Below are 14079 nucleotides of genomic sequence, written 5' to 3' on the forward strand. Positions count from 1 at the left end.
GGGATTACAGGCATGAGCCACCGCGCCTGGCCTCATTAACAGTTCTAATCTCCCTTTTCAACAGAGAGAGCAGGTCTAAGTCTCCCTCAGTGGCAGGTAACAAAATCAAGTACTCTAATTGCTTGACTTTGTTTTCTTTGTTTTAATTTTACAGTTATTTTCTGTTTACACCAAGTAAGCCAACTTTCCCATTCATGGTAGTGACATAAAATTTATTTTTTATTTATTTTATTTTATTTTATTTTTTGAGACGAAGTCTCACTCTGTCTCCCAGACTGGAGTGCAGTGGCATACTCTCGGCTCACTGCAACCTCCGCCTCCCAGGTTCAAGCAGTTTTCCTGCCTCGGCCTCCTGAGTAGCTGGGATTACAGGCAGGCGCCACCATGCCAGGCTAATTTTTGTATTTTTAGTACAGACACGGTTTCACCATGTTGGTCAGGCTGGTCTCAAACTCCTGACCTCGTGATCTGCCCGCCTCGGCCTCCCAAAGTGCTAGGATTACAGGAGTGAGCCACCGTGCCCGGCTAGAATTTATTTTTTTAATGGATTTACCTAAATGGAAAGGCAAATTTATTTTTTAATCAGTAAATAAATAATAATACAAGTGATACCTAGATATGGCAAAAATATATATATATGTCTATATATATGCGTATATATGTATATATATGTGTATATATGTATATATATGTATATATATGTGTATATATGTATATATATATGTATATATAGTTTTAGCAACAGGTGGCCATGAATATTCAAAGTTGAGAAACCAATGCTCTCCACCCAGGACCTACCTGGTACATAGTAGATGCTCTGTAAATATATGGCTGTTGCCAGATTAAAGCCAGGCTTCTCTCTGCTTGATATTAACATACTTTTTAAGGGAATTTCAAACTTGTATTCTTTTTTTTTTTTTTTTTTTTTTTTTTTGAGATGGAGTCTTGCTCTGTTGCCCAAGCTGAAGTGCAATGGCACAATCTCAGCTCACTGCAACCTCCACCTCCCGGGTTCAAGTGATTCTCCTGCCCCAGCCTCCTGAGTAGCTGGGATTACAGCTGCGTGCACCACGCCCGGCTATTTTTTGTGTTTTTAGTCGAGACGAGGTTTCACCATATTGGCCAGGCTGGTCTTGAACTCCTGACCGCAGGCGATCCACCCGCCTCGGCCTCCCAAAGCGCTGGGATTGCAGGCATGAGCCACCTCGCCCGGCCTCAAACCTGTTTCTTAAATGGACTATTGTTATGTGTGTAGATGCCAAGTCTTTCAATGACTAGTCTGTGCCCAAGGAAGGTGAATAGATCAAAGCTCCCAGATTCCTTCTCCTTAGAGGGTTCTTATATATCCATATTTTTGGCAGCAATGTCAACGTTAAATATCTCACAGTAGTCCCAGGGCAGAAGGTAGTTATGCCTGAGCCCCTTCAGAAGTGTGTTCTTAGGCACAGACAGATCCACTGTCACACTACTACTAGTCAGGGTAGCTCTTGCCACATATGTCCTGTGCTCATTCATTCATTCATTCTATAAATACTTACGGAGCACCTATTTTGTGCCAGGCATTGTTGTAGGGCCTAGGGAGACATCAATGAAGAAAACAGGTTTTTAAACTCCCCATGCTGGTGGAGCTTGCCTTCACCAGGCAAGCTGGAGTGAAAGAGACCATAAATACAATAAATGTGGAAATGACACAGCATGTTAGAAGAATGTGACTGTTGTTTTGGGGGGACATGAGCAAGGTAAGGGGACTAGGGATTGCAAGAGGTGGGGATGGTGGGTGGCAGTTGGGGTTGGCCTTACCGGGCAGGCAGAGTCTGAGCAAGACTGAAAAGAGGAGGGAGAGCGAGAGAGGCAGAGGATACGTTTAGGGAAAAGCCTGCTGGGCAGAGGGCCTACCAACATAAAGGTGGTGAGATGAGTGCATCCCTGGCATGTTCAAAGAACAGCACAGAGGCAGGAGCGAGGGAGAGCATGGGAGATGCGGTCAGACAGGTCGTGGAGAGGGCCCTTCCAGGCCATTAGAAGGACTTTGGCTTTTTCAATGAAAGAAGTGGGGAGTCCCTGGGGTGCTCTGAACCTCGCAGGAATGTCATGGGCAGCTCCTGATTTTTTTGTGTGTGTGTGACGGAGTCTCACTCTGTTGCCAGGCTGGAGTGCAGTAGCACGATCTCTGCTCACTGCAACCTCTGCCTCCTGGGTTCAAGCGATTCTCCTGCCTCAGCCTCCCGAGTAGCTGGGATTACAGGCGCCCGCCACCACGCCCAGCTAATTTTTGTATTTTTAGTAGAGACGGAGTTTCACCATGTTGGACAGTCTGGTCTCAATCTCCTGACCTGGTGATCCGCCTGCCTTGGCCTCCCAAAGTGTTGGAATTACAGGCGTGAGCCACCGTGCCCGGCCAGCTCCTGATTGAAAGGCTCACTCAGGTTGCTGTGCTGATAAGGAATGTGGGGTGCAGAGCAGAAGCATGGAGGCCAGTTAGACATCCCTCGGGAGGTGCTGAACTGAGTAGAGGCAGTGGAAGTGGCGAGAGGAGACACATACTCAGGATCTATTGTGAAAGTAAAAGTAAAGGATTTAGCTGCATGACCCGGCAATTCCACACCTACACATACACACAAGAAAAGGGAAAACAGGCTTTCAAACAAAAATTTGTGCAGGAATGTTTATAGCAGCATTATTCATAATAGTAAAAAAGTGGAAACAGGCCGGGTGCAGTGGCTCACGCCTGTGATCCCAGCACTTTGGGAGGCCGAGGCGGGCAGATCACGAGGTCAGGATATGGAGACCATCCTGGCTAACACAGTGAAACCCTGTCTCTACTAAAAATACAAAAAATTAGCCGGGTGTGGTGGCACGCACCCGTAGTCCCAGCTACTCGGGAGGCTGAGGCAAGGGAATCACTTGAACCCAGGAGGTGGAGGTTGCAGTGAGCCGAAATCATGCCACTGCACTCCAGCCTGGGTGACAGAGCAAGGCTCAGTCTTAAAAAAAAACCAAAAAGTGGAAACAACCCAAATATGTATCAACTGGTAAATGGATAAACAAAGCACACTGCATGCTCCACAATGGATGAAACTTCCTTAAAAACATCATGCTGAGTGAAAGAAGCCAGACACAAAAGGCCATGTATCATGGGATTCCATTCATGTCAAATGTCCAAAACAGGTAAACCCATACAGACAGAAAGCAGTTTGTGGGAGGGGTAATGCAGAGTGACTACTAATGGGTATGAGGGGCTTTGGGAGGTGATGAAAATGTTCTGAAATTAGTAATGATGGTTGCATAACATTGTGAATGTACTGGAAACCACTGAATTGTGCACTTTCAAATGGTGAATTTTATATGAATTTTACATTTTTTTAAAAAAGGGAAATGATTAGGCCAGGCACAGTGGCTCATACCTGTAATCCTAGCACTTTGGGAGGCCAAGGTGGAGGGATCACCTGAGGTTAGGAGTTGGAGACCAGCCTGGCTAACATGGCAAAACCCCGCCTCTACTAATAATAATACAAAAATGAGCCAGGCGTGGTGGCGGGCACCTGTAATCCCAGCTACTCAGGAGGCTGAGTGAGTGTTTCAAGGCACGGACATCCAGGAATCTCTATTGATCAGTGTGGAAGGAGTCTTTTTCTAAGGACCTAGACCATTCAGCAGAGGGCAGGACACTTGGGGCAGGTGGCATAATTCCCAATGCAAGGACTTGATGTTGACCTCTGTGGCAGGTGGTCTTACTCTGAGCAGTCAGTGCCCTTTCTTGGTTTCTCTTTAAAGAGTAGGAAGGCTGGGCCGGGCACGGTGGCTCATGCCTGTAATCCCAGCACTTTGGGAGGCCGAGGGGGGCGGATCACCTGAGGTCGGGAGTTCGAAACCAGCCTGACCAACATGGAGAAACCCTATCTCTACTAAAAAATACAAAATTAGCCAGGTGTGGTGGCGCATGCCTGTAATCCCAGCTACTTGGGAGGCTGAGGCTGGAGAATTGCTTGAACCTGGGAGGCGGAGTTTGCAGTGAGCTGAGATTGTGCCACTGCATTCCAGCCTGGGCAACAGAGCAAGACTCCATCTCAAAAAAAAAGAGAGTAGGAAGGCTGGAGAAAGCCTCTCATGGTCCAGAGGACTCTGCTTTCCATCTGTGTCCAGCTCTTGGAAACCCCTTTCCATAGTGAGCCAGCCTCAGTGCAGCGGCCCCAGTCCAAAAGGCCTGCACAACAGTAAGAATCATCACTTATCCCTCCAGTCCATCCTGTATATCCAGCCTCTAAACACACTGCGTGGCCTGTGATAGATGCTCCCTTAAACACTTGTTAAATAAAGGAGTTGATATTTATTGAGCAGTTAATGTGCCAGGCACTGCGAAAAGCCTTTTATGTGGATTTTCTCCTTTGATCCTCATAACAACCCAATGAGACTGACACAATTATTATCCCAATTCATATCTGAGGAACCTGAGGCTCAGAGAGGGGCTGGGACTTGCCCAAGGGCTCACAGCCAGGGGATTCGAAGCTAGATCTGTCTTACTTGAGCAAGGGTCTTCTTAATCACCACATGGTGGTTATCAGCTGACCAAGTTTGATATCTGCTTCCTAAAACCCATGTATGGAAGCCCTGGGTCTGGACTCAGGAGACAGTCATAAGCTCTTCCTCCCTCCCCTTTGGGCCCTACACCCAACCACCCATTTTATTTTGTTCTCTCTTTAAGCTCCACTGCTGCTCTCCATCCATCATGATTTCAGAAACCTTTATTTTTGTTTTCCACCATAGATGTGAAAAGCTGGCTTGTGATGTTTGGATTTCAGCTTAGCAACATCATTCCTGGCTTCCCAAGAGCCAAAATGTATTTCGTGCCTCCTCCCTATGAATTGTCAGAGAGTCAAGCAAGTGAGAATGGACAGGTAAGCAGAGGTTCCTGCCAAGAATCCAAATGATTGTCATCATTCCCTTTTGCAAAGAGAACCTCATGGGAGCCAGGGGCATGTCAGTGCAGGAAAACATTGGAGCTGGGTATAAAAGGTGCAGGACACATTGAGACTTCCCAGGAAAGCGAATGTCAGTGCTGTCGCCTGTCTGGCACAGCACATATTTCTTCCCAACTTCAATTATTGCCTTAATTGTGGTATCATTATCTGTTCGGTAGAATACCTTTGAGTCACTCCTTGATTAACAACAGCACAGAGAAATTTAGCAGCAACCTACCATCTGCACTGCCTATAAGATCATAACCCTTTCAGCTTTTATGGGACATCATAAAACTGTGGTTTGCAGTTTCTGTCCCATTAAAGAACATTTTTATGCCCCACATAAAACCTCGGCGCTTTATGGCCAAGCGTATACAGATTGAGTTTTCAGAACATAATCTGTGCTTGGGTCTTTCTGCAATGACTGAGGGGTGGTCAGTTTCCATCTGGGTGCAGCTGAGACCTCTGCTACAATCAGATGGGAGGGGTTCAGATAACCCCTGCTACAGAACCGGCGCTCAGCACTATCAAAGTCTGAAAGGTCTCAGCTGCTCTGAATAATTGTCCAGATTGTGTAACTATAGAGAGGCAAGGAGGAGCTGCTGGGTAATTGAGAACAGCGTTCACTCAGTCCTGCCCCTTGGAGACCACTCAGTGGATGAATAGCCATCATTTCTCTCATTTACCTAAGTGCCGTTACCTCCCAAACGCAGCCTCTCCCATTATCCCAGCCTGCCCCCCAACCACCAATTGAGACAAGTTGTAATTTGCGAGTGGAGAACTCAAGGCCAAGGAGATAATGGTGATTTCATCCCCTGCAGAACCAGGGCGAGGATCCAAAACAACTGCCTCAAAGCCAGGGGATATTCCCTCTGGCCCTCAAAGCCTGACTCTCTCAGCCTGGTGCTTCTCAAATGTTCATATGCACACAGATCACCCAAGGCATCTTGTTCACACGTAGCCTCTGACTCAGTAGTTCTGGAGTGAGGCCTGAGATTCTGCTTTTTGAACAGGGCAGGTCCCAGTGATTCCTCTGCTGCTGGCTATACTTTGAGTGGCAAGGTCTTAACCCAAGGAAGTTAATGAATATCCAAGTCATTGGCCTCCAGGAAATCTAGCTTACAGTGGTGGGGTTCGAGGCTGTTCAAATCAACACCCTGCCCTTTGCATCAGGACATTCCTGGGTCTAAAGCGGGCAAGGCAGTTGCCAACCATCAGAGTACAGAACAGGGCACTTCCCGAGTGGTGGCATGACCCGGTAAGTGTGTAGGTCCAGGTGCCCATGCCAGCAAAGGGTGAACCTCCTTTACCATTTTTTTAGTTAGTGGCAATTGCAAGATGGACAGACCACACCATCAGAGCATTAGTAATCAACCAGCCATCCATAGTTCAGAGCACTGGTAATCAACCAGCCAACCATAGTTCCAAAAGGTAGGACTCCCATCAGCTCAGATCTGGATAGACCCAACACTAGCTCTTGCAGGAGAGTTCCAAGCCTTTCTCTTTGTGACTCTTTTTGAGAGAGCTGCCCAGCTCATCTTCTCAGCTTTCTCTGTTTTCTTATCCCCACAGCTCATTACAGGTGTCCAACAGACAACAGAGAGACATAACCAGGCCTTCATGGCTCTGGAAGGACAGGTCATTACTAAAAAGCTCCACGCCAGCATCCGAGAGAAAGCAGGTCACTGGTTTGCCACCACCACGCCCATCATTGGCAAAGGCATCATGTTTGCCATCAAAGAAGGGCGGGTGACCACGGGCGTGTCCAGCATCGCCAGCGAAGATAGCCGCAAGGTGGCATCTGTGCTGAACAATGCCTACTACCTGGACAAGATGCACTACAGCATCGAGGGCAAGGACACCCACTACTTTGTGAAGATTGGCTCAGCCGATGGCGACCTGGTCACACTAGGCACCACCATCGGCCGCAAGGTGCTGGAGAGCGGGGTGAACGTGACCGTGTCGCAGCCCACGCTGCTGGTCAACGGCAGGACTCGAAGGTTCACGAACATTGAGTTCCAGTACTCCACGCTGCTGCTCAGCATCCGCTATGGCCTCACCCCCGACACCCTGGACGAAGAGAAGGCCCGCGTCCTGGACCAGGCGAGACAGAGGGCCCTGGGCACGGCCTGGGCCAAGGAGCAGCAGAAAGCCAGGGACGGGAGAGAGGGGAGCCGCCTGTGGACTGAGGGCGAGAAGCAGCAGCTTCTGAGCACCGGGCGCGTGCAAGGGTACGAGGGATATTACGTGCTTCCCGTGGAGCAATACCCAGAGCTTGCAGACAGTAGCAGCAACATCCAGTTTTTAAGACAGAATGAGATGGGAAAGAGGTAACAAAATAATCTGCTGCCATTCCTTGTCTGAATGGCTCAGCAGGAGTAACTGTTATCTCCTCTCCTAAGGAGATGAAGACCTAACAGGGGCACTGCGGCTGGGCTGCTTTAGGAGACCAAGTGGCAAGAAAGCTCACATTTTTTGAGTTCAAATGCTACTGTCCAAGCGAGAAGTCCCTCATCCTGAAGTAGACTAAAGCCCGGCTGAAAATTCCGAGGAAAACAAAACAAACGAATGAATGAACAGACACACACAATGTTCCAAGTTCCCCTAAAATATGACCCACTTGTTCTGGGTCTACGCAGAAAAGAGACGCAAAGTGTCCAAAAGGAACAAAAGAACAAAAACGAATAAGCAAAGAAGAAAACAAACAAAAACAAAACAAAACAAACACACGGACCGATAAACAAAGAAGCGAAGATAAGAAAGAAGGCCTCATATCCAATTACCTCACTCATTCACATGTGAGCGACACGCAGACATCCGCGAGGGCCAGCGTCACCAGACCAGCTGCGGGACAAACCACTCAGACTGCTTGTAGGACAAATACTTCTGACGTTTTCGTTTAAGCAAATACAGGTGCATTTAAAACACGACTTTGGGGGTGATTTGTGTGTAGCGCCTGGGGAGGGGGGGATAAAAGAGGAGGAGTGAGCACTGGAAATACTTTTTAAAGAAAAAAAAAAAACATGAGGGAATAAAAGAAATTCCTATCAAAAATCAAAGTGAAATAATACCATCCAGCACTTAACTCTCAGGTCCCAACTAAGTCTGGCCTGAGCTAATTTATTTGAGCGCAGAGTGTAAAATTTAATTCAAAATGGTGGCTATAATCACTACAGATAAATTTCATACTCTTTTGTCTTTGGAGATTCCATTGTGGACAGTAATACGCAGTTACAGGGTGTAGTCTGTTTAGATTCCGTAGTTCGTGGGTATCAGTTTCGGTAGAGGTGCAGCATCGTGACACTTTTGCTAACAGGTACCACTTCTGATCACCCTGTACATACATGAGCCGAAAGGCACAATCACTGTTTCAGATTTAAAATTATTAGTGTGTTTGTTTGGTCCAGAAACTGAGACAATCACATGACAGTCACCACGAGGAGAGAAAATTTAAAAAATATAAAAACAAAAAAAATTTTAAAAATTAAAAAAACAAAAATAAAAAAGTCTAATAAGAACTTTGGTACAGGAACTTTTTTGTAATATACATGTATGAATTGTTCATCGAGTTTTTATATTAATTTTAATTTGCTGCTAAGCAAAGACTAGGGACAGGCAAAGATAATTTATGGCAAAGTGTTTAAATTGTTTATACATAAATAAAGTCTCTAAAACTCCTGTGGACACTGGTCTTGTGTGGAAATGCTTTGAGATGAGAAAAAGGCAAGCATTACTGGAGAAAACGAGGAGCTGCCCAAACGTGTGGAGGCTGAGCTGGTATTTTGAACACCTGGAGGAACTTTTTTCTTTTCTTTTTTTTTTTTTTTTTTTTTTTTTTTTTGTGAGACAGAGTCTCACTCTGTTGCCCAGGCTGGAGTGCAATGGCATGATCTCGGCTCACTGCAACCTCCACCTCTTGGGTTCAAGCAATTCTCCTGCCTCAGCCTCCCGAGTAGCTGGGATTACAGGTGCACCACCACACCTGGCTAATTTTTGTATTTTTAGTAGAGCCAGGGTTTCACCATGTTGGCCAGGCTGGTCTCGAACTCCCGACCTCAGGTGATCCACCCGCCTCAATCTCCCAAAGTGCTGGGATTACAGGCGTGAGCCACGGTGCCCTGCCTGGAGGAGCTTTTGTTAGAGGTATCTTAGTGATCTCCAATTCTAGAGCTAACTCTGCCTGCATCTGCAGCCTTTTCTCTGCATGGAGCAGAGGTGGACAGTCTACATATGGTGTGGGTGGGCAGTGAGGACCCTCAGAGCCTGCCCAAGCATGGACAGATCCCTCTAGCCCTCCTGGGACATTCAGGCTCCTCCCTGCAACCACATTCTAGTTCTGAGAGATGCTGGCAGAAATTAAAGGGGAGCATTCACTACACCGGGAGACGCGTGCACGCGCGTGCGTGTGTGTGTGTGCTTTCATATTTCTTTCCAGACTACATCAACTTACCCCAAATCTTGCCTATTTGGGACAACCCAATAAGAAAAGCACTGCTGGTTTGGATAACTTTTGTCTTACATCACTCCTAAAGTTAGAATAATACTATCATTAATTGCTAACATTTATTGGTGCTTACTTGGTGCCCAGCATAGTGCTAAGGGCTCTGCATGCAATATTTTAGCTCGTCCTCACGTTTCATTCATTCAATGACATTTTCTTGAGAGCTTCCCTCGTGCCAGGGGGAAGTTCTGGGCTAAGTTCTGGGTAAGAGAGGTGAGTAGACACCCATGGGCCCTTGCCTCATGAAACTATGGGCAGGAGTGGACAGACAGTAGGAAAAGCATGGCATCAAGAAGTGAAAATGGGCTGGGGGTGGTGGCTTATGCCTGTAATCCCAGCACTTTGGGATGCCAAGGCGGGTGGACCACTTGAGTTCAGGAGTTCAAGACTAGCCTGGCCAACTTGGCAAAACCCCATCTCTACTAAAAATACAAAAATTAGCCGGGCATGGTGGCACATGCCTATAATCCCAGCTAATCGGGAGGCTGAGGCAGGAGAATTGCTTGAACCTGGGAGGCGAAGGTTGCAGGTAGCCGAGATTGTGCCACTGTACTCCAGCCTGGGCAACAAGAGCAAAACTCTGCCTCAAAAAAAAAAAAAAAAAAAGAAGGACACAGAAGGTGGGTGGTTAGGCCCGAGCACAGGAGAGGATGGCAGGGTTCACAAGACACAGTTAGAGGTTTGATTTTTTTTTTTATGTGCAAAGCAATAAAGTTGTGAGTTTTGATTTCATAAAAAGTGCTGTGGCTGCAGTGTGGAGGACAGGGAGGGGAAGCCAATGTGGTCACCTAGGTGAGATGAAGGAGGAGGCCAAGAAAGCCATCAACCTAAGCTAAAGCTAGTTTTTAAAAAATTGACTGGATGCATGCCCCGGATGAGCTCCTAGTATCTTTCACTTTGGAGGTGAGAAATCTGAGGCCACCATCACCCAGTGGGTAAGTGGTGGGATCAGATTCAAGCCCAGCTGTGGCCAATTCCAAACCCTCTCCAGGAAGTCTAAGGCCTCCTGTGGTCCCATCACCCACAGGTGGAAGGAAAGAAAGAGAGAAGCAGGGCTAGCCTGCTTGAACCCAGGTACTGGGCTTCACAAGCCCTCCTAGCGTCACTAGCAGAGCCAGTGATGACTTAGTAAAGCAAGCAGGCAATGAAAATGGCCCAGAGCACTTCCCTCTGGAAGCACATGTGAACAGCCGCATCTCCCCAGGGCCATGAGTTTGTGCCGTTTCCCTTCAGGAGGAGGATGGGAAGCAGGAGACAGACAGCTTCTCTGTCTTTGAGTTACTTGGGCCCAGCTGCTGCCTGCCTTGTTTAATCTGGCTGGTGTCAGGAGTACTTGGAGAAATCTCACAGAACAGCTTCCAGTGGGTCATGGGACCGCTCAAATCTTGGTTTGGTGGGAGCTTCGTGCAGACTGGCCACTGTGTTTTATCCTCCTGCAGTAGATGCAGCCAGCAGTGCCCACCAGGACAGGGAGTTCACGCCAGGCCAGAAGCCGGGGGATCTCACTCGGCCTGTGGCTTCTCTGCCCCATCCAGCCTCTTGGGTAGACCCAAAGGGCGATAGACCCAAAGGGTGGGCAAATAGTGTGTCACAAAGGGAACCACATGTCACCAGAATGCCACCCAGGTCTGAAACTCCCCTCTTTTGGTTTAACCATCTTTCAATTATCCATGGGTTTTCTGCTACACCTAGGCCAGGCTCTTATAACACACTACACAAACACATATTAAGGGAGAAGGAAACAGGCTTGAGGCAGAAATCCTTTCCCGCCTTTCCTTGGGCCAGTCCTTGCATGACCAGGACAGACTGATACAGAATTCTGGAAAGGTGGGCCGGGCGCAGTGGCTCATGCCTGTAATTCCAGCACTTTGGGAGGCCGAGGCGGGCAGATAACAAGGTCAGGAGATCGAGACCATCCTGGCTAACATGGTGAAACCTCATCTCTACTAAAAATACAAAAAATTAGCCGGGCGTGGTGGCGGACGCCTGTAGTCCCAGCTACTCGGGAGGCTGAGGTGGCAGAATGGCATGAACCCAGGAGGCAGAGCTTGCAGTCAGCCAAGTTCGCGCCACTGCACTCCAGCCTGGGCGACACAGCAAGACTCCATCTCGAAAAAAAAAAAAAAAAGAATTCTGGAAAGGTGGTACAGCCTATGGGTTAGTGAAGGTCATGCACTCTGAAGTCAGACCACCTAGGAACCAGTCCTGACTCTACCACTCACTAAACGAACATGGAAACTTGGGAAGGTCACATGTGCTAATTAAGGTAAATATCATACGCTGTGTTAAGAGATAAACTCAAGTTAGCAGAAGAAAAGCTTCTCACTTATATAATAGTCCATCATTGGTCAGGGATGAGGATGGCTGCTTTGATGATTAAATGAGATATTGCCTGTATCATGGATATGTGGTACTCAATAAATGTTCTTTTTTTGTTGTTTTTTTGAAACGGAATCTCACTCTTATTCCCCAGGCTGGAGTGCAATGGCGTAGTCTCGGCTCACTGCAACCTCTACCTCACGGTTTCAAGCAATTCTCCTGCCTCAGCCTCCCAAGTAGCTGGGACCACAGGAGCCTGCCCCCATGCCCGGCTAATTTTTTGTATTTTTAGTAGAGACGAGGTTTCACCATGTTGGCCAGGCTGGTCTCGAACCCCTAACCTCAAGTGATCCACCCACCTTGGTCTCCCAAAGTGCTGGGATTATAGGCGTGAGCCACAGTGCCCAACCTCATTTTTATTATTTTAGAAACTTTCTTCCAAACACTGATTTTTCTAAGAGTAGAAATTGAAGCATAACAATTTTCACAGGGGGAGAGATTTGTATGCGGGAGCTGGGAAGATGGAGAAAGATCTTCCCTCAAATCTCATGTCCTCAAGAGCAATCTCTGCTTCTCCCCTCTCCTGGGCCTGGGTAACTTGAACAAGTACTTTCAGTGTGTGGACCTTCTTCATGGCTTCAAGGGCTTTTCAGAAAGGGTGACATCTGGAAAGTGGAGGGTCTCAGCCATGTGAAGACTAGCCATGTGAACGAGGGACATCTGTTCAGGCATTCTACTTTCAGAGTCACCAAGCACAATTTTGTCCCTGGCACTGTCAGAAGCTGGGAAGACAAAGATAAATAAAACATGGTCTAAAGTGTGAGACAAACTCACAAGCCAATCAATCACTACAGCACAGTAGGCTCAGGGCTGGCACACAAGTGATGAGCAAACACGTGATGTCCAGAGGACAGGAGTATGAGTTCTCTTCACTGCAACCTCCACCTCCCAGGTTCAAGTGATTCTCCTGCCTCAGCCTCACAAGTAGCTAAGATTACAGATGCCCACCACCACGCCCGGCTAATTTTTGTATTTTTAGTAGAGATGGGGTTTCACCATGCTGGCCAGGCTGGTCTCGAACTCTTGACCTCAGGTGATCCCACCTGCCTCAGACTCCCAAAGTGCTGGGATTACAGACATGAGCCACCGTGCCCAGCCTCCACAAGCATTTGAGCTGGGCACTGGCAAGTAAGAGAAGGCAAGACAGACAAGGCAGGAGGGGGTAGCAGGAAGGAGAAGAAATATGCAAAGAGACAGGTGAGAAGTTCAGAGAGGCCGGGGCAGGTGCTAAGGATTAGAACCACCGGCGAGCGCGCTAGACACGGGTCCCAGGCCAATTAGATCAGGACCTCTGGAAGAAAGGTCTGATCGTGGGTAGGTGAGTTTCACCTGCAGCCAGAAATGAGGAGCAGGGGATTTGGAGCTCAGGGTGAAGGGCACAGCCAGAGATGAGGTTTGTTGGAGGGAAGGAGGCAGGAATAACAGTCAGGCTAAGAAGCTGGGTATTCTCCGGCCAGGTCATGAGGAACCTCAGTGTGACTCTTGTACATAGGGAGAAACACGATTAGGGAATCTTTGGGTTTGCAAAGTGGAGAGAGAAGAGTGGCAGAAGGCCCAGAGCCCGGGAGAATCTGCAACAGTCTGGATGAGGGCTTGAAGGAAGGCTGGGGCGGTCAGAACAGAGGGAGAGCTCCTCAAACCGGCTCAGATTTGGGAAATGAGGACGAGGTTCTGTAACTTGCCCAGAGTTGGGGACAGGGTCTATACAGGGTGGAACACCGAGAACAGATCCCGGCCAAGGATCCTCTCTCCAGTGCATGCACCATTCCTTCTCCTTCGCCTCTCCCTCCTCCACGACCAGCCAGGTGAAACACCGGGGAGGAACAATTAGGGAGAAGGGATATTCTGATTACTTACTTACTTCAGTGATCCTCTGACCATACCAAGTGGCGACTTTCCAGGAAAGTTCTGATTCAGCACGCTCACACCCAAGCCCCGCCTTCCACCCTGAGGAGGCAGGTGGGCAGCCTGTAAGGCGCCGTTCCCCAGCACCCGCAGCGGGCACTGTGGCTGCACGCCGCCCTCGGAAAGCAAGGCTGCACCAGCTGCTCCACAAAGCCCCTCCCTCACCAGCCCTCGCCTCCTCCCGGCAAATGTTGGGTTTGCCATCTGGCCACAAGGTGGCAGCCTTTCCCATGAAATCTGCTTGGAGGTGGGCCCGGCGCCTCAAAGGGATTTAGGGAAGTCGCTGAGCAGCCAGAAACTGCGAGGAGAGCCCCGGACTCCTGAAAGAGGCCCGTG

General features: G+C 48.3%; 1 protein-coding gene and 1 long non-coding RNA gene across 21 annotated transcripts in view; one reads left to right on the plus strand and one right to left on the minus strand.

Moving 5' to 3' along the window:
- The window catches only part of TENM2 (teneurin transmembrane protein 2), a 3953434-nt gene extending 3945728 nt beyond the window's left edge, over positions 1 to 7706 (plus strand). For all 20 annotated transcript variants that reach the window (XM_054685270.2, XM_054685273.2, XM_054685274.2 and 17 more), the window contains 2 exons: positions 4765 to 4895; positions 6531 to 7706. In XM_054685270.2, coding sequence (XP_054541245.1) covers positions 4765 to 4895; positions 6531 to 7292 — 893 coding nt within the window. In that variant the 3' untranslated portion in view covers positions 7293 to 7706. The remainder of the gene's footprint in view (positions 1 to 4764; positions 4896 to 6530) is intronic.
- The window catches only part of LOC104006631 (uncharacterized), a 40075-nt gene extending 26223 nt beyond the window's left edge, over positions 1 to 13852 (minus strand). Inside the window, exon 1 of the long non-coding RNA XR_001718139.3 lies at positions 13696 to 13852. This is a non-coding gene — a long non-coding RNA (uncharacterized LOC104006631). The remainder of the gene's footprint in view (positions 1 to 13695) is intronic.
- Between the last annotated feature and the right edge of the window lie 227 nt (positions 13853 to 14079).

The sequence above is a fragment of the Pan troglodytes genome, chromosome 4, assembly GCF_028858775.2.
Source record: "Pan troglodytes isolate AG18354 chromosome 4, NHGRI_mPanTro3-v2.0_pri, whole genome shotgun sequence".
Lineage (NCBI taxonomy): Eukaryota > Metazoa > Chordata > Mammalia > Primates > Hominidae > Pan > Pan troglodytes.